Source organism: Columba livia, chromosome 12 (genome assembly GCF_036013475.1).
Source record: "Columba livia isolate bColLiv1 breed racing homer chromosome 12, bColLiv1.pat.W.v2, whole genome shotgun sequence".
NCBI classification, from domain to species: Eukaryota; Metazoa; Chordata; class Aves; order Columbiformes; family Columbidae; genus Columba; species Columba livia.
This window is the reverse complement of record NC_088613.1, coordinates 17,880,431-17,905,390: the sequence shown is the minus strand read 5'-3', so window position 1 is coordinate 17,905,390 and position 24,960 is coordinate 17,880,431. Positions and strand designations below refer to the sequence as shown.

The 24,960-nt window shown below is 48.6% G+C and overlaps 1 protein-coding gene across 3 annotated transcripts; it reads right to left on the bottom strand.

Annotated features, from left to right (window-relative positions):
* Positions 1-246: 246 nt before the first annotated feature.
* Positions 247-23,494, bottom strand: TMEM255A (transmembrane protein 255A). 3 transcript variants are annotated; one of them, XM_065077992.1, is made up of 9 exons: positions 23,336-23,494; positions 19,045-19,187; positions 14,808-14,870; positions 10,425-10,514; positions 8,487-8,549; positions 6,783-6,871; positions 3,988-4,147; positions 2,515-2,658; positions 247-714 (listed from the first exon to the last, which is right to left on the bottom strand). In XM_065077992.1, the coding sequence occupies exons 1-9, from the start codon at positions 23,391-23,393 to the stop codon at positions 556-558; spliced, it is 969 nt and encodes a 322-aa protein (XP_064934064.1). In that variant the 5' UTR covers positions 23,394-23,494; the 3' UTR covers positions 247-555. The 3 variants fall into 3 exon arrangements, with proteins under 3 accessions (XP_064934064.1, XP_064934063.1, XP_064934065.1); XM_065077991.1 differs by having other exon boundaries at positions 3,988-4,150; positions 23,336-23,493; XM_065077993.1 differs by lacking the exons at positions 19,045-19,187; positions 23,336-23,494 and adding an exon at positions 16,725-18,918 and having other exon boundaries at positions 3,988-4,150.
* Positions 23,495-24,960: the final 1,466 nt, after the last annotated feature.

The following is a 24,960-nucleotide window of genomic DNA, read 5'->3' as shown; positions in this document are numbered from 1 at the left end:
TGAGACGCCGTCGCGGTTCCCCCCAAGATTTTTCCAGTGTGTAGGCTGTAACCTGCATGCGATGTGAACCAGGTTCTGCGGCCCCAGAAACATCCCATCAACTGGAGCCCCACGGCCAAACAAAACAGGCATCAAGTCAAGCTGTCTGCAAGCACCCTCACCTTGGGCTGGTACTCTCCAGCAGACATCCACCTCGGTTATCCTTACTTCAGCTTGGCACAAGATGGAGTAAGGCAGACCAGAATCTATCATCTGTGTTGTATCACTTTATTAAAAACCAAGGACTACATGAACCTCACGGTAACACAAGGAGGCTGGAATTTAGGTGACCCGCTACTCACCGACACTGCAAAACATCAGTAGTATGTCTCCTTCCTCACACTCCGTTGATAAACCTCTGAAATAAGTCTCGCAAGAAAGAACAGTCCAATCTAATATTCATATTTGCAATTATCTTCTGTATCTATCCTCCTGCTCCCTCCCACAGTAAAATATAAGTACAAAATGTTCACAATTATTTAAATGGTAAATATTTTTTCTTCTTTCCCACATTCTTTATGGTGTATAAGGTGGTGGCTTTTCAAAAGGTGGAAAATACGGTGGCGAGTAACGAGGTGGCGCATTAGAGGACCACATATAGCTGGGAGATGGCGACATTGACTGGGGGTCATCGGAGAGCCCAGAAGGAGTGGAAGCTGGAAACACGCTGGAATGCTGCAGGGAGACAGCAAGAAGGCTGTAATGTAACCACGTCTTCATGTAAAGGATATTTCATTGCCAAGCAGTGCAAAAATAACATTTCAAGGCTCACTTCTGCAAAACATTTGTACATACAAATAAATATTCAAATAACTTCTGGCATTCAAGGTAAGCACAGCCTGTAAGAAACAGTTTTGCATAGTGAGACTCCTTAAACCTAAAACTGAAAAAGGCATTAGAAAAATCTCATCACTTCTGTGTACCCACTGCATTTCACAGAGGCTGGACAACCAAAACCAGATGAGTCTCTCTCAAATCTTGGGTTTCATACATCAGCCAGTTGCAACAGCTAACAGGCTGCAGATAATTTTCTTCTTACCCACCTTTTCTCTTCATCACAAATAAAAAAAAGCCCAGAAATTAATAACAAAGCAATTTATCCCTTCAGCAAGTAAAAAGCTGGCACAGACACTGCTCGGGTCAGAGTAGGACTCAGGCAAGAGAGAATCCCCACAGCCAGAGGCCTCAGGTAGTGCCTTCCTGCAGGCCTCCACGTTCCCTGGAAGATAAGCAAGGCTCAGACTTGGAATTGCATTTGAAAGAGAGACTTGGCTATTTTAAATATAGATTTCCTCAGCTGATGCCCAGCTTTTGTGCCGGCTCCTCAGCCAACACCTGTGCTCACAGCAGTGAGACAGAGAGGCTTTAATCCACCCGGCTGAGATGTGCGTGCTAGCAGAGCCCAGCAGTACTCCCAGCTGGAAAGCAGGGCAAACCCACCCACGCCGAGCGCTCTGCTGGTGCCGCGGCTGCAGTACAGACAAACCTGGAGTTAAAACAGCGCTTAGTACTAGCCGAGTGGCTGAGAGGGGGACTTGGCAGCAGAGCTTGCTTTGGTATGTGCTGAGGTTGGTATTTTGCAACCGTAAAAAGTTTTACAGCACTAGTGACTGTCCCAGGTTGCGTTCATCTCAAAAATGAGTCACAAATGTGTATAAGTAAGTCCTAGAAATTCTGTTGTAGGTGTTCAAATATTTCTAGGAATCCCTGACAACAGTGTTGTCTAGTGGCACTAGCAGTAAAACCAGAAAGGTTTAGATTCCTGCTACCTCTTAATGCATGGCTCTGATGAGGGAGATGGTGGCTATCACAGGGCACACCTCTCAGTTATGTCCAACACCTTAAGCCCTTGTTAATAAAAAAAGTCTCCAGCCTTGATGGTTGCAAAGAAAATATATGATGTGTTAAGCTAATATGTGGTAACAGCCACCTGACAGAAGAGCTGAGGAGGAACTGTCATCGTCTACTTCAACAAGCAAAAGCTGATGTTGACAGCAAGGTTCACACAAAATCACTGAAGCGCGTGGAAAAGAACCGCAACGGAATAGCTTTCCAGTCAGTATGTGCCTTCATGAGCACAAATAGCTTGTTTCCAAAAGCTCATCTGTTTCTCCCAGACATCGCAGTTGGCCTAACAAAGACTAGCACGTGAACACCTCCCTTCGCCTCTCTCAGAGTCCTCACGCACGCCAGGGGCAAGGCCTATTTTTAATGTGGCCTCCAGCAGTGAACGACAGGGGAGGCAGGCAGCACGTTCTGTTGCCTTCTCCTCAAGGGCAGCTCTCAGGAAAACACTACCACAGCAAGAGAGAACACTGCCAAGGACCAGCGCCGAAGAGGAAAGATGTGGTATTCTCTGCAGGAACAGGAAAATTAAACTGTGTGAATGACGGGATGACAGGTTTACTGAATCCTGCAGACCGGCTGGGTTTAACCTTGCCGCTAAACAAGAAAACATCTTATAATTTTCCCTACCTGAAAGTCGTATGCGGAGTAGGGAGGCAGGTGAGGAGTGCTGTGGTAGTAAGTGTTGTAAGATGCCACCTGTGGCCTTGAGTAGTAGGACACCGAAGGGTGCGCATTTTCAACCGTACAGTTCAGCGTAGGGAGGGATGGAGTCTGTTAAAACAAAAAGAAGAGGATCTCAGGCTGCTAACCAAGTCACAGAAAGCTGACAGCTGAGTGAAAGCAGAAATGATTTAAAGGAGCACTGTGCGTCTTTAGAGCTCAACTCTTGTCAAATTAGCAACTGGCAATCCGGCTCCCCCTCAGGCAGCAGGTAAGTCTCCAGCTCATTTCATTCCTCAGCCACCTACTGTTTCCTCTCAGAGCCCACAGAACAAGCTGGCAACAGCGAATGCACATCACTGCTCCAACAAAGCAGCTGTTCAGATTGCAGTTTAACAAGTAGGAGAAGTAATCCGTTCATTTTTATTATACTGTTCCTCAGTGCTTTTTGAGATCAGCATATTTCAACCCTATTTGTACTGCTGTTCACAGACACTCCCGTACAGCTTTTTTTGCAGAGGTTTACAGGCTGGCTGGTGTAGATCACCTCTCAGAAGGCCACAATGCACAGCTGGGAATGTGTCTCCTGTTTTCTTGGGGAAGATCTTGATGAGTCTGAAAAGCATGTAGGAAAGTTCAGAGTTCTGAAATACGGCACCCTTAGTGCAGGGCCAGAGACTTGTTCGTAAGAAAAATGTATTGCCAGGATAACAAATGAGCTTTTCTGGGTGTCTCATTTTGTATTATCGTGAATGAGTCACAAGAGATCAAAACAGACCCAAAATTTATCTGTTGAATGTTCAGTTCTCTCCAGCCATTCATCCTCTGCAAATCAAAACTGTATGGAAGGTAGCAGGCACCCTGATTAAGAAACAGTATTTCAAAGCCCACATTGTCAGAACAGCATTTTTTTCATTATCTGAAGTTTAAAATCTTTCACCCGGTTTTGGTGCCCAGTTCGCCATCTCAGATTCTGCACCACGCAGAAACTAGATGGAGAGTTTCAGCCTAACACAGCTGCTTAAACAGTCTGTAAAGCTCAGAACCCTACTACTGCTATGAAATCAACAATTCATGAGCAACCACCACACATGCCCTTATGAAAGGTCAGTGCCATGAAAAGGAAGATCAGTTTTTAAGAAAGAGCTTCTTTTTATTCATCCTGGCATTACCAACACCTCACAGAGGGTTCCTTTTGCAAATACAATCTCCCAATTCTCTTCATCTTTTCTAATCATGTTCAGGTGATGACACCAGATCGGAAAAGTGAATCATTTCCACTTTCTCCTTACAGTTATTTCATGCCCTTCTTTCAAGCCCAATTGCAGTGATGCATAGATCATTTGCACTGAAATACCAATACCTGTTTTCATTATTTTTTTAAAGGCAATTTGCTTGATTAATTTCATTTAATGCACAGAGAAACTGGTACCATCTTACCATGTCTTTAAAGCCTCCAAGTATCGCGGCTGTAATGATCCCTAGGAACAGCCCCACTATGTTCAGAATGGTTGCTGACCAAAGCAGGTGGTAAAGGTGGATGATGTCCTGGCAGCTGCTGACATCAATGTACTCATAGTAGCCTCCAGAAATCTCTACTCTGCTAGATTAGGAAAAAAGAAAAAGACAAAAAATGCACCACACGTCATAAAACTTAAGCACTTCTGCAGGGCAGTAAAATGCATTCTGAAATATGATAACCTGGACCCATTATAACTCCCAAGGGCGTGCAGATAAAGCCTGCTAGATTCCGCGCTTGTGGCATCCGAGATCTCCCTGTATGACAACAGCAGAAGATGGCTTGATCTGTTGCGAAACAAACAAGCCCTGCAAGCCCTGCAAATGCCCAAATCACCTTGAGTCTCAATCCACCTCTTATTTCTACCATCTGCAATCTCCACAGAGATCCTGGAGGCTTCCCAAGGACAAACCGGTCTTGGCACTACCCAGGGAAACCAGTCGGTGCCCCAGGGAGCGGCAGCTCTGGCATGGGACAGCACAGGACAGCACAGCTGGCCCCGGGCACCGCAGGGCTTGGCCACAAACACATCCAGCTCGGCCACCCTGCTCCAGCCACCTGTGCTTTGCAGCTCTGCGATGGCCGGGGCCGGCAGGACCCCCGCGACCTGGCAGGGAGAGGTTTATCTGCTCACATTTTTAAGCTTTTCCACATGCAGAAAAGAGAGGGAGAAAACTGGGTCATTATTTTGGAAAGGGAAGAGCAGCTCTTACAACATGTGGGCTGGAGTCTCACAGGCGGGATTCTTCAGTAATGACTTCCCTGTGACTGCCGCTTGGGGACCAGCGCAGCCTTTGGCGTGGCTTACCAGATGCAGCAGGTTACAGAAAATTCCCCTTAAGAAAACATATTTATCCGGGACAAACAATACTAAGGGCTTATGAATGACTTAACTCCCAGCTCACACGTGGGGTTAGGCTCAAACTGCACCAGGGTTTTGAGGAAAAGGGGAAGAACAGGCTCATATTTAAGGCCAAGAGTCAGGAGAACCAGACTCAGCTCCCAGCAGACTCTGCAAGGCCTGCAGGACCTGTCCCCTTCCACAACAGCCATCCTCCTTCCCTCATTACTCAGTTTCGCCTTCTTCTTTTCCTTTTTCCCATGTCTTGTTGTAGCAGGCCACTGCAGACGACATTGCAACAAGCAGACAGGGATTTCAAGCAGCATCGAGGCAGAGCGTAACCACGGGCTGCACAAACCTGTGTGTCCGCCTGCACGACCTCTGTATAACCTGAGCACACACCGTGACCGCCTTCAACAATACAGCCTGTGTGTACTAAACAAGCAAGAGCTTGTTCCTATGGAGATGTGTGAGTGCAGAGCTCTCAGCAAGCCATTCAGCATTGTACACTTAAGTACAGCGTGTACTTATCAACGGGAAGGGGCTCATCCCATGCTGCCACAGCTGCGGTTCCCAGCATCAGGAAGGATGCAAGATTGCTGTCACTTTTTCTATAATTTCCATCCTTTACATAATACATGAGCTAACCAGCTTCAAGTGTCCAAGCCTTCCTCACTGAGATCTCATAAGAACCAGCACCTGCTCAGTGCACAGCACTTGTGTGGCACTAAGCAAGACTAAGATGATAACAACTGGTATCTTACATCACAGAGGGGAAAATGTGCCAGAGGCAGGACCTTGAACTAACCTGACTGGGAAAAAAATACAGAGAAGTTACGAGTTTTTCTATTCAAATCACTTCTTTGTGTATTGCTCTTTTCAGTTAGTAAAAAGGGATTGCATTCTGTAAACCGTCAAAGGAAAGTATGAGCTTCAACCCTCTGCAGTGGCTTCCACAGAAACAAAGTCCTACAGAGATCACCCTTCCCAGCACATGGCACCGACTTCTCCCAGCGGCAGCTTTTGATCTTCCTCACCACAGCCAATTATTTAAGTGAGGGCCAGCCCAACTAAGTACCATGATAAATGCTAAGCCTGAAACAGCCCTAAGCAAGAGCCAGCACTGAAAAAATCAATTTATTAATCGCCTGCTGACACACATCAGACACTCCAAATGATTTAAGCAGTGCATGCTGTAAATTAAGCTGGCTGAGGCGCAGTAGCCAGACCTAATGATGGTGTGATCACTACGTAGTGGTTCTGGATAGGCAACCGCCCTTCTGACGCATCTTTGCACAGTGCTGGTACACCTTCCAACCTCTTGTGACCACCAAAGACATTCACAGGGCAGAGAGGACACTGATTTATGAACAGGCAGGTGGAACCCGCCTGCAAACTCCCCTCCCTGTTAGCAGGGCGGGGAATGAAACGGTGACAAGGTGAGGAAGATCGGTGTCCCAGTTTTCGCACCTTTCATCTTCTAAAACAAAATAAAACCCAGCAAACAAGCGGTGCTAACAGAGAAGGAAGGTGTTAGGACAAGGGACACTCAGTAGGGGAAAAAACTGGGGACGACACCAAGCACGGAGGTAATGGCAACTCCCGCCATCTTCATTTTTCCAGCCGAGTTGGCCCAGAGCACGCTCACCCGCAGCTGGGATGGCTTTAGCACATTTCATACACCCCTTTACTTGGTTATCTTTCTTTCTGCGAGTCCCTGTGGCTAACAGCCACAGCTTAAGCTCCCTTCCCACAACAGTCGTCATTAACCGACACTCTGCTCCTGCCCTATCCTGGCCCTTCAGGCCCCTGCAAACCAGCATGACCACTGCTCGCCCTTCCCATGGCCAGGAATGGTATTTTTAGCTTACTCACTTTCCACAGTTATACAGGTCACAGCAGAAGCAGGTGTTGGTTTTTATTTTTGGTGTGCAGGGTGCACGGCGCTGCGGGTGACAGATTGCCTGTGTGAATACAGAAAAAATACATAAAGCACAAAATCACCAAACATTTTCTGCTACTATTTGGCCTGCACTACATGTAGATTGTGCACTGATCTCCAGATTAGCCCCAGGAAGGTTTTCCTTTCCTTATCTTGCAGCACAGCCCCTACAAAGTACACAGTTATACTGGAATAAAGACACACTAGACTAGACCAGACCAGTGTTTCCTTCCACCGTGGGGAAGGCATTGATAAGCACATGCCTGCACAGGAAGGGGGTTGTGCAACTCTTACAAGCAGCCACAGCCTTGCTGAACTAACACTCCTCACCCCACAGCAACCCAGAGCAAAGAGTTGTCAATAGGATGATACAAACTGGGAGCAAGATTCCCATATTGGTCAATAACTGACTAAAGCTGTTAATTGTCTGTCTACAGGTAGTAACACTCAAGCTCATGTGCATAGTCTTTGGGCTGAAAAGTGAATGGACCCCACCAATGCCACTGGGTAGTATTTACTTTGCACCTCAAGCAGGCATTTTAATTTAGAACATAGTTATTACTCAAAATTACTTGGGAACTTGTGAGGAAATCTGAGAGAAGCTTTCAGTGCACAGCAAAGGCAGCCAAAGATGTACATCCACACACACCACTGGTATGTGGCAGGAACACCCATCCCCAACAGGCTTCTCTTTGGAGAAGTCAATAGACAGCAGAGGCGCCGAGGCTGGTGTATGTTGCCCGAATCCACAGAATTCAGTGCTGTCTGAACTCTTAACCCACCACCCCGCTCCTGTAACAAATGCACAGCTGAAGAACTAGAGAAACTGGTACATTGTCCTATCCCACATCCTCTCACAGGGATTGGAAGGGACCTGGAAAGCTCATCCAGTGCAATCCCCCCATGGAGCAGGAACACCCAGATGAGGTTACACAGGAAGGTGTCCAGGCGGGTTGGAATGTCTGCACAGAAGGAGACTCCACAACCTCCCTGGGCAGCCTGGGCCAGGCTCTGGCACCCTCACCATGAACAAGTTTCTTCTCATATTTAAGTGGAACCATCTGTGTTCCAGTTTGTACCCATTGCCCCTTGTCCTATCGCTGGTTGTCACTGAGAAGAGCCTGGCTCCATCCTCCTGACACTCACCCTTTCCATATTGATCCCCATGAATGAGTCACCCCTCAGTCTCCTCTTGTCCAGCTCCAGAGCCCCAGCTCCCTCAGCCTTTCCTCACACGGCAGATGCTCCACTCCCTTCAGCATCTTGGTGGCTGCGCTGGACTCTCTCCAGCAGTTCCCTGTCCTGCTGGAACTGAGGGGCCACAACTGGACACTCACCAGTGTGGTCTCCCCAGGGCAGAGTAGAGGGGCAGGAGAACCTCTCTCAACCTACTGACCACCCTGCTTCTAATCCACCCCAGGTACCATTGGCCTCTTGTCTCCAATTGCTTCTTTACCAATGTGGCAGTACCAAGCATGGAGGAATTGGCTCCCCAAGTCCTCCCAGTACCCTGCTCCCACCCCCTCCTCCTCCATGGACCTCTCAGGACAGCCCAGAGCAGCCTGGCCGCAGGTTCCTCCACCCGCACCACGAAGCCAGCCCTTTCACAGAGACAGCACAGCCGAACGCTCTCTCACCTCTGGTTGGGTCGTACTCTTGGAGTAGTACTGACATCGCCCCGCGTACAGCGGCCTCAGGTCCTGCCGATGAAAAAGCACCAGGCTTAGTATTGCAGCAAAATTAAAACCAGCCAGCTGGTTTGGGGAAAGGGCCCAGGCTTTAGAGAAACCTGCTCTCACATCAGCACTTCTGTACAGGGGCTGTTCTGCAACACCCCAACCTGTCCCAGCCCCCCCGAGCCCCAGGTGATGTTTAACCCTGGTCCATGGCCACATGCATTTGTTGCAGCTACCATGGGAGGAGCAGGCTCTTAAACCGGGCTCTTTTGGGTGAGGGCAGCTACCCTGAACTGAATGATGCATTTCTCATCCCCCCATACACATCCAGGGCTGCCTGATGTGTTTCCAATGATTCTTCATGCTGAATCACAACAATTTCTCATTACATTTTTGGCAAATTTGTCTTTCTGTGCTCTTGAGTCACTTGTGGGAAAGCTCTGGTGAGTTACCATCCTGCAAACAACCTGCACTAACACGTCACTTCGGGGCAGCCTGGTCCCCAGGACACAGCCTCAGGGAAGGCAGTGCTGGACGTGTATCCACCTCGGTGAACCCTTCCCAGGAACAGCCCGACTCGCGCCCTGGGTGTCCCATCCAAATCTCGGGGTGGCGGGGCAGCGGCAGACGATGGCAGGAACGCTATGTGCTAGCATGGCAGGAGCACGTCTCCAGCTAGACAGTGACATTCTCGGACGGTTACGGGGTGAAGCGAGGCCAAAAGCACGTCTGCTCGTCAAGAGACAGAAACCAGAGCCCTCGTCACCCCAACTGCTCAGCTCTGTCCGTCTCAGACACGCAGACATCCCCGCGGCCAGCCCGCAGGAGCTGCCAGCTCATGCCATCACCCAGCCCCTGAGGTCAGCACTCAAAAATCCCAGAGCAAGCCTGCAGGGCTCAGGTCCATGGGGAGTTGAAGGAGCTTCACCTTTTTATCAAAGCTAAAGCTCCACATGCCCTCGCCAGGGGAGGTCAGAGATGGCCGAGACTTGCTGGTTGCATCCAGACAGATGGAGACCCACCATCCGGCTGAGCAGGGCTGCCCTTTGCTGGGTCAGCAGATCCTGCTGTCCAGCCATCTTTCTACCACTAGAATGCTCAGGGGCAGGAAAGGGGAGCCGGCTTTACAAGGAGAATAATGAGTGGGCTGACAGAGCGTGTTTCCACTTCACGGGTGATTCTGACCTTCTCAAATTCCTTTCCATTCTGATCACAAATAAACCCCAAATCTGTCTTTTTAATCCTATTTTGCCAAAAATTTCAAAGAATGGCATCAAACTGTAGAGTTGAAGGACAAAAATCTGTTTGCACTTATAAATTTTTATAATAAAGTTGAAATGGAATTGTGTTTTTTCTTTTCTATACTAATAACTGAAACATTTGCATGTCCCACTGTACTAGCAATACCAGTAGCTCATATATTTTTACGTCATCGAATGGAAACTGAGAACCTACTGCAAGTGCTTCCTGTTTATACTGGAAGACTTTAATGAGCTTTGTATCAAATTGCTTAATTCTACTGCAACATCCAGCAGTTCAATCAGCATTAAGAACTGCCTCTGCTAATATTTAAAATATGATGGATGTTATGTTCGTATATTGTCCCTCGGCAATCGCGGTAATTTACGTTACACCTTATAGTTTTGAGACTCAGTAAACACATAAAGTACACACAATAAAACTAATGTGAAATTTAAAGATCTTTATGGTTGCTGCTACTTTCAAAATATTTTTGCAAAACTGATAGATTTTTCCAAAGTTTATGTTTTAAAACAGCATTCGGCACATTGACATACATTCACAGGGTTTAATGTGGCCTGATACGGGATTAGGGACACCACCACCTGCTTTCCTAGAGCACAAGCATTGCAGGACCCGTGTTTTCCTGGAAGCACTTACTATGTGTCTGGCGGCAAAGACACCGTCTACTATGGCACAGCAGAACGCAGCAATGACGCCAAAGCTGATGAAGACGATCGATGCAACCAGCTGAAAAAGGAAAACAAAGCAAAGTATCATCTGCCTCTGCACAACCAAGCGTTCTGTGCCCTCTCCGCGAGGATACGTAAACCACGGTCAATAAGCCCTCAAGCAATCAATGACCCAAATGTTTGCCCAGGCTGCACAGGCTGGTCTCATTGAAGGCAAAGGGATGTGCGTCTGCTCCTGCAAGGCAGCAGAAGTAGCAGCGTTGTGCCAGACCAGTTCTCTGGGGACTTGATATTGTAATGCAAGTTCTTCCATGACTCCAAAGCGCTAAACTTAGGCTGAGGATACACCTCCTCTTCTGGCTGCTGCTGTCCTTAACTCTTCCCTGGAGAGAACGGAGGGGATTTCTTCTCTCCCCATCCTGGAGCGCTCTGGGGAGCTGCTCCTGCGAGCAGACAGAGCGTGTTTCCACTTCACGGGTGATTCTGACCTTCTCAAATTCCTTTCCGTTCTGATCACAAATAAACCCCAAATCTGTCTTTTTAATCCTATTTTGCCAAAAATTTCAAAGAATGGCATCAAACTGTAGAGTTGAAGGACAAAAATCTGTTTGCACTCATAAATTTTTATAATAAAGTTGAAATGGAATTGTGAAATGGAATTGTGCTCCTGCGAGCAGCTCCCAGGCTGTAAAGACACAGGAGACTGTATGCCGGCCTCTGGTGGGACTGTGCCCCCAGGAAACAGCGCTTACATGCAGGCACAAGCACAAAGCCGGGGGATCAGAAGACGGGTGAGCAGCCTACGCCATTGGTGTCGTGCACCCTCACAGCAGCCTGGCTGGGCTCCTTGGTGCCACGTCACGGCAAACATGACCCATGGGGACTCCCCCTGGCTTGGGGAGCTGCAGGGAGGGACATCCCCAGCTTCGGCTCAAAGAGGGAAGTCAGGCACATCTGATCCTCTTCCACTGGACCCATCCTGCCCATTCTTAAAATTCAGGTGAAGACATTTAGAAGGTAATCCAGCAATACTCAAACCCCAAAACAAGTACGAGGAACAAGGTCTCTATTCCCACTCAGCACTTTACACACAAATTGTGACAAAGTGCCAGTGCTCAGCTGGGGAGACCGTGCACGAGTGCCGACACAACCCCCCCTCGCTCCCCAGCAGCAGCTCGGCCACTGCCAGCAGCCTCCAGACCAGCTCATCACACACGGAGCTCCCAATACCGATCCCAATCCGCCCTGCCAAAGCACATCGGGGATATCGACAGGGCCGTGGAGGGACGGCAAGCGGGGCGTTAAAACTGACAGGTTCACAAAGATGCAGCTTGGGGAACAGCAGCATTTCCATTTCAAGAACTGAAAGCTTTAGTGGGTTTTCCCCTGGTGGTTTTCCAGTCCAGCGATCACAGCCCTTCAAGTGTGGGCCACTGGCAGCTTTTAAAAACTGCTTTTCCGCAAGTACAAAGGTGACTCTGGTCATCAGGAGCTTTGAGCAATAGTAAAAACCACTAATAGCACAAACAGAGAAATAACAGTTAGCTTGGCCAGCACTGACAGATATCTTGGGTCTCCTGACACCGGGATGTTTATTTTAAAGCTCCAGGTGTTAAGTTTGCTCTAACACCTTGGTTCCTGCTACTGCGTGACGATCCAGTTCTCAGAAAGACAAGTCAAACCCCTTGATGAACACAAGCTAGAAGGATCCTATATGTATTTTTAAAGTATCTCGGGATTTTTAGGTTAATCACACTGTTTTTACTTCAGTCAGTGAAAAAAAACCTCCCTCCAGCAACATCCACGTGCAGACCAGGTCAGCTTGAGCAATGATGCAGGAGGGCTGACTTGGGACAGTGGAAATGGTCCCTGTACAATTGCTTACTTCAGATAGCTTCAAAATGAAAGAAAACAAAATGGCTTTGGAGATGAGGCAAGTATTCAAGACATACGCTGTCCCACTGCAAAGAAAAACTGCAGCAGTAGACAGAGCAGACTGTGAAATGAACCCAAGGACCATACAAGCAGGTCACGGTCACGAGTCACAAGCTGTTCCTGGAATATTAGACGCCGTGCCATGAAGTACTTGCAGATGGCAGCAGGTGACAGGTTTTCTAGGATTGGGTCCTATGCTGGGACATTGTTTCTGTCAGCTGTAAATGTCAGGATTTCCTCCCCCTCAGACCCACGCCATCTCCACATCGGGATTGCAATTTGCACTGTTCATTACAGCAGTCGCGGTGTTTCAGTGCCACAACCGGGGAAGCCACGCAAGGGCACAAACACAGCTGCTTACTGTCGCGCTGGGAGAAATGGGGTTTACGGCTTCAGTTATTTGTAGCAAGTTTAGTTTCTGTGCTCTCCTTGGTTTCATACAGACTTGAAAGAGGATATCCTCCCTAAATAGTATGACCCTTGGAGATAGGAAGTGAGCCAAACAATAAATATATGCAATCAGGTTATTTGTCAGTTACCCCTGCTGGCAGGTAGGAGCTGCTAATATGGTTATTTAAAACAATACAGGGCTAATGATGATACTTTCCTAACAGCCATACTAGGATATAAGGATCTGGTGTTAGAAATGGATTTACTCACTTTATTTACACAGTTTCCCCTCAGCTGGCAAAGGAAAAGCCTGAAAACCACACACCGAGAATTTACGATTAAAAAAAAAAAAAAATCAAATGACAAATAAAAACATACAAATTCATTTTAACAATCCCATGGTTTTCAAGTAATCTCATGAGTTAACACAAGGTTTTGATTTGGGTTTGACAGTCCTGTTACTGTAGCAAGCAGAAGTTGCTCTCAGGAGCTGTGTGATACTAGTGATGGGTCGTTGCTCATCTAACTCCTGATGAAGTCGGCCACACCGAGCAGCATTCGGACGAGGAAAGGCAAACGGGATTTGGGTAGCGCAGGAACCGTGAAGCAGGAGCGCTCCGGGCTGCGGCTCCTTTGCGCCACGGTCCAGCGACACACGGGCTGTGAAGCTGTTGGTTATTACTTTTCCGTGGCACGGATGACCGTCACAAAGCCACACAAAACGCCGAAAACGGCTGAGCAAGCAGCTCGCGTGTAAGTCAGAGCTGCTGGCAGACTGTGCTGTCCCTCCCTGGGGACACGAAAGCTCTCCCTTGCTTTGACAAGTGGGAAGCGCAGACGTACGGTGTGAAAGCCAAGACGCTCGGGTGGGCAAAACGAGAGAGGTTTATTCCTGTCGGCAGGCTGGGGAGAAGAGCCGGGCTGGCTTGCTCGACTCCTCGCACTCTGCACCCAGCCTGCGGGCAGAAACACGCACAAGAACACGGCAGCAGAAGTTGCTTCTAGTTCTTCTTGCCCTCAGGGAGGAGCGACTGAGAAACAAGCAACACCGAGACTGTCTTTTGGCAAACTAGGGCACTGGTGAAGTTGACAGAAGACAGGGAAAAAAATAAACCCTGCACTGCCAGCGGTATTACGGAAACATGTAATGGACAAAGCTACCGCTGTAAAATACTCCTGGGCAAGGAGGAGACGCGACCAAAGCACAGGAACAAGCAGTGGCGGCTACTGCATGTCCTCTGCGGTCAGAGCAGAGACACGGTACCTGCCAGCCGAGGCAGCAGTGACGCAAGCCCTGCGAAGCTGGGTCATGCATGCCTTTTAGGGCACAAATGATAGATGGAAAGGATAAAACACAGGCTACCCAGGGCTCTTCAGAATAAACAAACAAGTCAGAGCCAAAACTGCCACTCACGGGCACTCCTGTGAAGAACGCAGGACTGGCATAACACGGTCATTGCTCAATCAGACCCTGACATGCTGCTAATATATGACGAGCAAGAGGCTTGGAAACCCTGCTAGGACAAAACAGAACATGTTGCTCTTGCAGAGCCAGGGTGAAAATAACAAAAAAAACCCCAAAATATAACAAAGAATATCCACTGGGAAAAACAGCTCCCCTGCACCCTAACTGGGGAAAAGGCAGTTTTCCTCTCCTACAGGGTCTGCCTCACCATATTAGGTATCACATACTGCAACAGCTCAACAGAATAAGTGCCAGGTGTGAGTTGTGAAGCGCTGAGATCCTGAAATGTCCAAACGCTCCATTTCAAGCCCTTGGAAAAAATCCCGCTGAGTTCAATGAGACTGTGTATAGTGACTTTCTGCTTCCTAAGGCATTTTTTTAATTCTAATTTTCACATATCAGGGTTAACAGCCTTGTTCTCCTGGGCTGCCAGAAACCATCTCTAGTTCCCAAGAGGTATGCAACACCACCCTGGAAGAGCTAAGAAAACCAGTAACACTCTTCACATACAAAATTTCAGTTACTGTCATTTTTAAAAACAGTTTTTTATAATGAACTTACCATTTGCCTTTTGTTTTCTATCAAGTTTGATCCAATTATTCCAAGAAACGACCCAAAACCAAGCTGAAAGACAACATACTGTTAGCATTTAGATCAGGACAATATCCAGCATACTTCACATACAGGCAGAACACAATTAAATCCAGAAGCAGCAAAAGAACATACTGTGGATGTGCAAGCACTCTTCCTTCAGCAAGGAATCAGTGGAGTCTCTCACTAGCAGGAGCTATAAAGTGTATCTCTTATATGACACTACAAGCGTGTGTAGAAACCAAAAGGATGAATTCTGAATTCCATCCCCTCCCCGGTGATGCTAAGAAATGGCTGGTGGATGAGCATATGCATTGCTGTCTTGGAACAATCCTATGAATGCTCGGGAGCCTGCAGACACAAACCTAGCAGGACCACACCACTGGCATCTGCAGGATCAGGCCCCTGTAAACTCACCAAGGGTATGAGCAATCACCTGTGTTTTCAGAGAGTTTCTTGATCTGAACTATGAAATAAGGGAGCATTATACTCAGGAAGATTTAGCAGTTTCCTGTCACCTCCTACTCCTCCCTCATTTCCAGGAGTGAGGATGCACCAACTGGGGTCTTCTACCAGAAGAGCTCGTGCCTTTTGCTCCAGCAAAAGCATCTTTTCTTGCTGCCATAACTGACAACACTGTTCCTATTTCAGCTCAGTGATGTCAGCCAGCAGTGTGATTTCCCACCTCCTTTCTCCATAGCCTTAAGCTATTTAGGCTGCACTAAACAGAAGTTTCTAGGACAAGCACACCTCAGCCAGGCCAGAAACAGGGACTTCAGCCAGGAACCACGGACTGTGGGGGGACATGCAGAAGTACTTCTGTGTCACACCAAGAAAGGTCTTTGATCAGCATGGAGCATATCCAACTCCACTTCTATGGGTCAGCAAAATGAGAAATGCCAGAAAAGTTCTACAGCTGGACTGGTCATAAGCAGGTGCAAATCCAGTCAATAGACAAGGGGGTAGTAAAGACCTGGCGAACTCCTCGGGAAGCAGAATAAGGCATGAGACAAGCTGCAGTGATTCAAGAATGAGTCAACTAACCTGAAGTTGATATTTTAAGATCCAGGAATAGAAAACAAAGGTTTAATAAATCCAATACTAAGAAGCAGAGGCATGTGCAGAGATTAGCAGACACACACGTGATGAAGAGATGGGCTTAAATCCTCCCCTGCTCTACTTAAGCCCAGTAAGGTTTGGTGCGGTGCCGCTGGCAGCCAGAGCTGCTGGCTCAAACGGCAGTGACCGAAGTGGAGCAGCTGACCAGGATGCTGCTTCCCAGCAAAACCTTGCACCCTGAGCCCTCGGAGATCCCTGTCCCCACATCAGGGACAAACTGTCATGGTGGGAAGCCCAGCAACGAAGCCAGGTGCTGCTTAACACCGGGGCAGCAGGCAGGGCAGAGAGCCGGGGGCACTGCTGAACTGCCCCAAACCGATCCACCAGTGCTTCTGGGCTTATTATTTTGCTGGGCAACCAACAACTCCTGCCTTCCCCTGTTAAGTTCAATTCCAAGAACAAAACCCCAGGAGATCCAGGCAACGCTTTCAGTCTGGTGACATTTAGCAGCGAGCAAGTTGTGTGGTAAGACACACCTAAGGCAAATGCTCAAGAAAATGTTTTGTGCCCTTCAAGCTTGATTCAAGATGTTTAAGAGAAATGTCCATGTGGTGTTCCAGAGCAGCCTCAAACCAAAAAGTGAAATACTTAAGATATTTCAAATGAAGAAATTAGAGCAAGTCTGTACATCCAATAGGTGAAGACCAAACAAACCAGCAGATTCTCATTAATTGATATGAATTCTCATTGCATTAATGGGAAAAACACCCATTTTTCTATGCATGGGACAAAGAGATCTTGGTAATCTGCATTAATTGCATCACTTACTTGCTGGTGGATATGATCCCCTGGGATGTCTGTCTGAAAGGAGGACAAGACAGAAAATGAGTGTGTTTTTGCATAGTAAAGTGTGAGGAGGAGGGTGAAGGCAGCCTGGCTACAGGACATGTCGTTGCACTGTCTGTTTCAGCTCCTCCAGGTGGGTCAATGAGGAACTGCACTGTTTGTGGAGAAAAAAATAAACAAAAACATGCACAAAAACCCCCAAACACAACAAAACCAAACCTCCAACTAAACAAAATCGCACTGATGTGTGGAAGGTTTCCAGTGCCTGGTTCTGCCCTCCCTCGGGAGCAAGAAGCCTGGGAACACAATCTGCTGCATCAGACATGTTTCCTCCTTGCACAAGAGGTGTTTGCCCAAGGCACACAAGTTAAAGAAGGAAAGAACAGTGCATTAAGCATGGCATCGATAAGACATCTGACATTCCCTGAGATGATCCAATCCATGGAGCTTGTCCACCCAGAGAAGTCACCCAGCACACGAAGAAACTTCTGGCTCTATTTTTTCCTCACCAATGCAGGGTACTCAGCGTTTGACTAGTGGTGCGGCACAGAAACCCTGATGGAGATGCATGCAGGCCTAACATTTGCATGAAGTTCTGGATGACAAGACCTGCAAGGAGTTGCTTCTTTGGGGCCGTGGAAGCCACCTGCTCAGGGACAACTCACTGAGTACTCATGCACCACAGCAAGCCCTCTTTCCAGAGTAAAGGGAGAAATCCCAGCTTGTTACAAAACATCAGCTATTTTAAGCACCTGCTAAAGCATGAAGCAGCGCACTGAAATGTTCTCCTATGCAGGGAGACAGACGAGGTCATCACATATTCCCACACAGCAGATTAATGAACAAACCAAGAGGGAGAATTTGGTGACAAATATGAACTGTCAGGGTGCCTCCGAATAAAGCAAATCAATGTCCTTCCCAAGTCCAGGAATCCATTAATTCCTTGAGTAGACTGCGCCTTACAAAAGCGTAAGTGATGCTGATGCTCTCAGAGTATAAATAGCATGGGAGACGTCAAGGGGACATGAGCAACAGACTCTACCCATCTGCATCGGTCTGCAAGACTTGCTCTGAAGCACAAGGTTCAACTCAGGCTAACAAAGAGTAGGCTAAGTGCAGAGAGTTTGAAGCCAGCCTGCCACCTTTCTCAATACCTTCCTTCTATATCTCTTTTTGAAAAAGATCAGGCCTACATGCAGGAATTACTAGGACAAACCAGAAAACCAACCCTAAACCAAAGAGGCCCAACACAGCCTGTAACAATGTTCCACAATAATGGCTGTAAAGGGGCTTTCTTCAGTCATAGAATAGCTTGTCCACAGAGAAGTATAAACCTTCCCGAGATCAGCAGTGTGTGGCAAATAGATCCAACTACAATCAGGCAAGAACAAGCCTCCGCCTAGTTATCTGAACCAGCTTTAAGCTTCCAAACCTAAATGCCTGGCACTGTACAGCTGTTAACCAGGAGCCCCTAGCTAGGGGGCTGCAATTACACTCAACCTGCTATTAATAAAACACCTAACTTGTCCGCACCCCAGTCCTTTTTGCGCTTCCTTTTCAGCATGTCTTAGACACATACAGGAAAAGCCCAGGACTTGCTTTCCAGCTTGCATGAGACCTCCGCTCATGCTGGGAGAAGCATGACGTGCTTGCCCCTTATCCTTCTGCAGGAGGTTATACATCTACTGGCAAGATGGCTGAGGGGGTCTTCTCTAAATTAAGCCATTTGAAGCTATGAGATTGTCCTTTCCCATTTTAATCTGTTGATAACACAAAAGAAGAAATGGATGTGCTAGCTTCCTGGATGTGCGTGCTCCCCTGGCAAGCTGCCACAGCTCTTGCTAACGTGCTGCTCCTCGTTCAGGAACTCCAAATCATTAAACACTTCTGCAAGTGAACTTTATGACCACGAGTTCATATGAACAGCATTTCAAGTCCTGATCTCTCAATTGTTCTTGGTACCTATGGTCCTTCTTTGCCTTATTTCTGCCTGGGGTTAACGTGATGCATGCAAACAACGAAGCTCTAAAGTTGCTTTGACTGACATAAGACCTATTTATCTGTCTTTGTTGGCTCAATAGCACGTTATTACCTAAGCTCAGAGCAAGCTGCCACTTGGATGGGATTTTTGCATGGGAATGAGCAGCAGGTGCAAAATAATAATAAAACAAATAAATCAAATGGCAATGAAGTAGCTGAGCATAATATTCAAGACACGATCACCCTTTATAACATTTGCAGCATTACAAGGGACTTTGTAGGCAATAAGTTTTCTAGACCTACCTAGGAGTTCTATACTTACAATAACCCCTGGGTAATAACCTCCAACAGTCACATTTTGGGTTCTTGTTGTAGCAGCTAGGCCCACCGTTAGAATTAATACTGACACAATGAGGAGAGTCACAGTTACGTAGAGGGAATTTCTTTTTCTTCTATTGAACGACCCTAAAAACACACATATACAACAGAATTTGCTGATTCCATCTGGGGACAGTCACAGCACCGCAAACTTCTCCTCCCACCACCAACCACATCGTGGTGAATTTTCTTCCTTCTAACCTGAGATTATTTTTGGGTTTGGCTGTCACTTTTCACCTTCACTAACACGCTTTATCAAGCATTACTGGGGCATCTGAATTCACATTTACTTATAATTGCTCTAATGTAGATAAAGAGAGCCTTAAGAACTGTAACTCTGCAAAGCTCATTTGGATACACTGGAGCCTCCCAGCCCCTCAGGCCTGGGGCAACTGAGCTAGTGAGAAGTATTACCATTAGGCATTTATATATTTTCTGATCTGTCTACTTACATCAAGCTAAATAACCACACTGTACGCCACTTGTTTTGAGGGGGAAATCTTGGCTGTAATCATATCATAAAGCATCCACAATTTTCCATATAAATGAGACATCACCAGTAACAGCCACATCTCCTCCTGGAGCATCATCCTCTGCTTTCAGCAAGGACCAGGTATTTTTAGATGCTTGAATAATGAATTTGTGGATTAGTAAAACTCATCTACAGCTGCCTGATTATGGTTTGGCTTTTTTTTTTTTCTTTTATATATTTATAGATCTCCCAAATGAGCATAAATATAAAATAGTGATTCCATCAGCCAAGAGGAAGGCTGGCTGCAATGTTACATTCACTAACATCTTTAGGCATGAGCTCTGCCATTTCTACATCACTGTGGAACAATCCTTTTGATTATATTTCACACATTATGTAGACATAACCCAGCACCTGCCAGAGTGGCTGGTAGGAGAATGGGCCATAGCGGTGCCCTGCTGCATTCCCTGTGAGTTGCTGCGGCGACGCTCAATCCCATCCCCACAGCCTGGGGGTTTCCAATGCACCCCAGGAGCAGGCAAAGGTATTTCCCACCCCGGAGGCTCCCAAGTGATGCTCATGCTACCAGCACTTCTCGGAGTGCTTCAGAGAAGGGCAGGGATGTGTCCCAAGAGCAAGGAGCTGCTTCCACCATCACTGAGCATACTCCCTAAAGCAAACCACGTTGGGGCCTCTCATCTGAGGTGTTCAAGGGCTCCCTGACAGCCTGGACATGATGAGATAAAACACCTGCAGAAGGGCTGGGAGGAAAGACTTGGCCATGCCAAGCACATCTTCCTTGTCCAAATTCTCCAGAAAGAGGAGCACACGGGGCCTTGCTGGGCAGCTCTCTGTCTTGAAGATGTACACCCCAGGTGCCCACAGGCCCTTCTTTAGGGTCTGCACATACCTGCAGCACAGCTAGAGAGATCTTTTCAGCCTAGTGGCTACACTGATACAGCCATATGGACACACACTGGTAAAAATTATCTCCCTTCCTCTGCAGGGACATCTCTCCCCAGGGAAAAGTGCAGCAGCTCCCTGCTGCTCCTGCACACCCGCTCCAACCTGACCCAGCAGCCGCGCTGGCAGGAACATTCCCTCTCCACGCCGGTCCCTGCTCCGGGCTGGCACAGCTGCCATGGGCATGGGTCACTTCACCCACGCCAACCAGATGAGCTTGAAACCACAGACAAGTCTTGAACTGGGAGCTTAAAACCTCAACAGCCCAACACAAGGAAATGAAAGGCAAGCGGGATGTATAAACAAAAGCAACACCCTTTTTGACTGCCCGGTGGCTCTGGAAGGAAAGGTCTACACCTGCAAACCTGCTCATGTCCCAGAGCACAGTTCTTCACAGGATGGAGACAAAGGTACCCAACTGTTTGCTGCAGGTTGCATTTGGAGTTAATCTTTTTATTCTCTTAAATCTGCCAAATAAGTTAATAATAAAAAATCTAGACTTCTAAAGCATTCAAAATGCATTGTTAGGCCATTCTGTTTGTATTGCCTCCTCAATACTACAGCTTGTGCCACGCTCCAGTTCCAGTGCAATCATTTAAATGCCAGTTTCACATAAACATCTCAAAATTCTGAAGTACTGGGTCCAAAGGTTTAACTGAACAAAACTTCAGTAACTGGAGAAAAAAAATTGCTACTTCTTACATAGATTAGCTCTGAAAGGAGAGAAAGAATGAACCTGTCTTGCTTATACACATGGTAGGTTACCAAACTTCCGATCACCGCTACAGTTTGGCTGGCAAACGAGCAGAAGATAAATAAAACCAGCCATATGTTCCCTACGCAGCTTAAACTCTTCACAGTTGGGCTGTGTGGGCATGCAGATGTTTGTGCCGCGCAAAACCACCCTGCAGAGCACGTCTGCGGGAGCATCGTGGGGACACAAGCACGGTGTTTACACACACAAACCGGTATTCCTGCACTTCCACCAGAGATGCTGCAAAAAGCTGCAATGAAAAAACCTGCAAAACGTGCTATTTTCCTCAAAATCAGAGTATTTTGTATGAGCACTTCCGCAGGAAAATGCACTAAAAGAAGCAGCTTGAAAAAGCGCTTATGGATTCGGAACTTGTTTCAGAACCACCATGTTTCCCACTCTTACATTTCTACATTGTTTTCCAGCACAAACAGCACACACCAGCCTGTGATACGTAAGTGATCCAAAACGTTCCCAACTGGAAAATTTCTGAAAGCTTTTTAATATTCCTTCAAGGATAAACAAAAGCCCCAAACCAAACAAAACCCAAATGCTTTTATTTCAGGCCCTAACAAAACCAACCATAATCCTTTAAATTGATATTGGAGAGAGAGATGCGAAATTGAAGAGATAATGTGATTACGTTCGTTTCATCTCTGTACTGGGATGCTAATTCCATTTCTTTCTTTCTCTGCAAACACATTTTGATATGTGTACCTTAAGAAAGTGGTTCTGTACTTTTGTAAGGATGCCTACAGCTCCTTCAGCCTACATGGACGCATACTCAGTATCTCCACTGATAGCTATTGAAGGGCAGCCCTGGCAAAATCATCTCTCTCAACACCAATTTTTGCTGAAAGTATTCCCCATTAGATCACTTTCCTCTTTGCTACTGAGCTTGGTACAGCTTTACACACAGCAGTGGAGCTACGACAGCTTCACTGTCTCTGCATTTAAGATACAGTAATGGCCTTTTCTCTGTGATTTATCCAAATTAGATACCTCAAAACTTGCAGTGCTTACCTCAATGTGAATATATAAGGTGTTTTGAAACACTGTGCTTAATTCTGTGAGGAAAACATAAAGAAAACAATGCTATCTATAGCCTGGCTATTTCTTGTACTAAAATGGCATTCAACGTGTTTAGGCTTCAGAAAGATCATTTTTATTTTATGCCTCGGAAACATACTGTTATTACAGTTGTCGTATATAACCCCACTCTAAAAAAAAGGCTGCAGCAGGTTTTTCCGAGATTACTTGAAAAGTTTGCAACAATATATATCTCTCTACTACCCCTGATTTACTTGGTATTTTCCCGATTATCAGAAGAGATGGGAAGCCACAGAAACAGCACTCACTTCTCCATCATGTTATTTGGGAAAACAAACAAACAAACCAAACACACCACCACAAGTTAAGAATAAGTGCAAAGTAGTCCAAGGAAGCCAGCTTTAACTTTTACCCCAGAAGAACCGGGGGCAAATGGCACCGAGCCGTTCTCCCTACCAGCCCCTCTCCTTTTGTTCCGCTTCTGATAAAAACGCGTTCGTGTTCGAGCTGGGACCCGAACGGGCTCTGGCCGCGGGCCCCGCCGGCAGCCCACGGGAGGGTCTGCAGGCGCCCGGCGCTCCCCTCCCGCTCGGATGGGTGCACGGGTGGGGAGAGCGGCAGCGGCCGCCGGTGCGGAGCGGAGTGCGGGCTCCTCTGACCCACTTGGCGAGGTGCGGCAGCGCTGCGCGGGGAGCGGGCGCAGCCGGCTCCGAGGATGCTGCACGACCCAGGGCTGCGTCCGCCCGGCAGCAGCGACCCGCGGGGTCTCTGCCGCAGCCCCGGGGGACAAAACGGACCGTGCCCCTGCGGCCGACACCGCGCCCGAACAGCGGAGCGGAGCCGGGGGAGGCGGCGAGGCCTCGGTCGCTGCAGCCCCTGGCCGCGGCGGGGGTCCGGTCCGGTCTCGGGGACCCACCGCCCAAAATGGCCGCGCGCCCCCGGCCCCCGCCCCGCATCCTCCCGGGCCGGCGGGGCCTCCCCATCCCCGGCACTTACCCACGGAGTCGGGCAGAGCAACGCCGCCCGGGCGCTGCTGAGTCAGGGACTGCCGCATGCTGCCGGCCCCGCTCCCGCCGCAGCCCGCCGGGCCACGGCGGCGGACAGAGCCCCAGCAGCGGCTCCGCGGCGCCTGCGCGCCGGGGCGGGAGCGGCGGGGCCGGGGCGCAGCGCACAGCACCGCCCGGGGGCGGGTCCGCGGGGCCTGCGGGTCTCGCCGGGGAGAGCCGTGGATCGGGCTGTTCCCTCCCAAACCACCGCTCAGCCCCCGGCGTGGGGGGCCGTGCAGCTGGTGCCGTTCTGCTGGGAACCGGAGGGGTGGGTTTGCTCCAGAAGCGTCTTTTTGGGAAAGGGAGGGAAGTTCTCGGCACGGGACCCCCCGCACTCGGAGGGGCTCAGCACCTCGCTGGTGTTAAGTCTCCCCCGCCCTCTCCCCATCGGTCCCCAGCGCCTTCGCATCCCAGGAACTCCCAACCCACCTCCAGCCATTCTGCCCTTCTCCAAATGACTCCCCGGTGCCTCTCTGTCCCCTCATCCTCCCCATCCCTGTCCTCCCTGCAGCACTGAGCCCCAGAGCGGTGCTGGTGGCACTCCTGGGCAGCCTCCCACCACGGCCACTGGCCCAGGTTTTTAATTCTTGTTGCTCTGAGGTCCCTGCTCCCATGGCGATGCCTGTTGCTGCCATGTCACATCCCACCGAGGCAGCGCTCCCATGGGACCCTGCAAGCTCCCCACATCTCTGGCTGAGGAACCAGGGCAGGCCCTCAAACTCTGTTTTCTGTATCATGTCTCTAAAATGGGGATAAAAACATCTTCCCAGCAGGCTTCGTAATTGCTTGTAAATCACTTTAATGCCCTGGGCTGAGAGGTGCTAAGTGCAAATCATGTAATTATTTCAAGCCAAAGCATATTTCATCAAGTTAAAATAAACTAATCCTATCTCTGGTTCAAAAAACCCACACTTTGATTGGATGAGAGCCTAATTACCAACTTCTCCCAGGAGAAAAGAGAAAGCATACACTGACAGCAGTGCAAGAGGCAGGTTACAAATGCCCAGATCAATTAATGGCAAAGGACATGTCACCTCCGGAGAAAATAGTGGTTCTCCACCTTGGATGAACTAGAGGACCCCTGTGCTCACTGCCTGTGCCCCACTGGGCAGCGGGGCTGGCCCTGGCCCCTCCCGCTCTGTGCTGGTGATGGAGGGGATGGGTTGCTCAGCTCCCTCCTCTGCTCTTGTCAGGGTCAGGCTGTGCAGCAGCACAATCACTGTGACCGGGTGTGTGTGGCCCTGGGGAGCTGCTGGTGCCACACAATTGCCCAGGCCCAGTTAAATCCCTGCACCCTACACCAGCTGCCAAGTTTTGGGCAGACAGCTCTCCAGCCCCTGACGCCCAAGCCCAGCTGTGGAGTGCCAGGCTCAAGCAGGGCTGCCTGCGTGCCCTCCTGCCTGCGCGCCCTCCTGCCTGCATGCCCGGCGGTGGGCAGTGCCGGTGCCGAGCCAGCACTGCTTGTGTAGCTGGCAGCAGGCGTGCGGCAGCCCTGGCCAACTCGGCGCAGACTGGGGCAGCTGCCAGACCTCTTTCCTTCCCTCTGTGCCCATTTATTAGCACAGCCGGTGCATG

Coding starts and splice junctions, on each gene's coding strand:
- TMEM255A (XM_065077991.1), bottom strand. CDS start 23,393: ATGCGGCAGTCCCTGACTCAGCAGCGCCCGGGCGGCGTTGCTCTGCCC. Junction 19,188..23,335: donor TGCTCTGCCCGACTCCGTGG/GTAAGTGCCGGG, acceptor GTGTGTTTTTAG/GGTCGTTCAATAGAAGAAAA. Junction 8,550..10,424: donor TCTTTGCCGCCAGACACATA/GTAAGTGCTTCC, acceptor TTTCATCGGCAG/GACCTGAGGCCGCTGTACGC.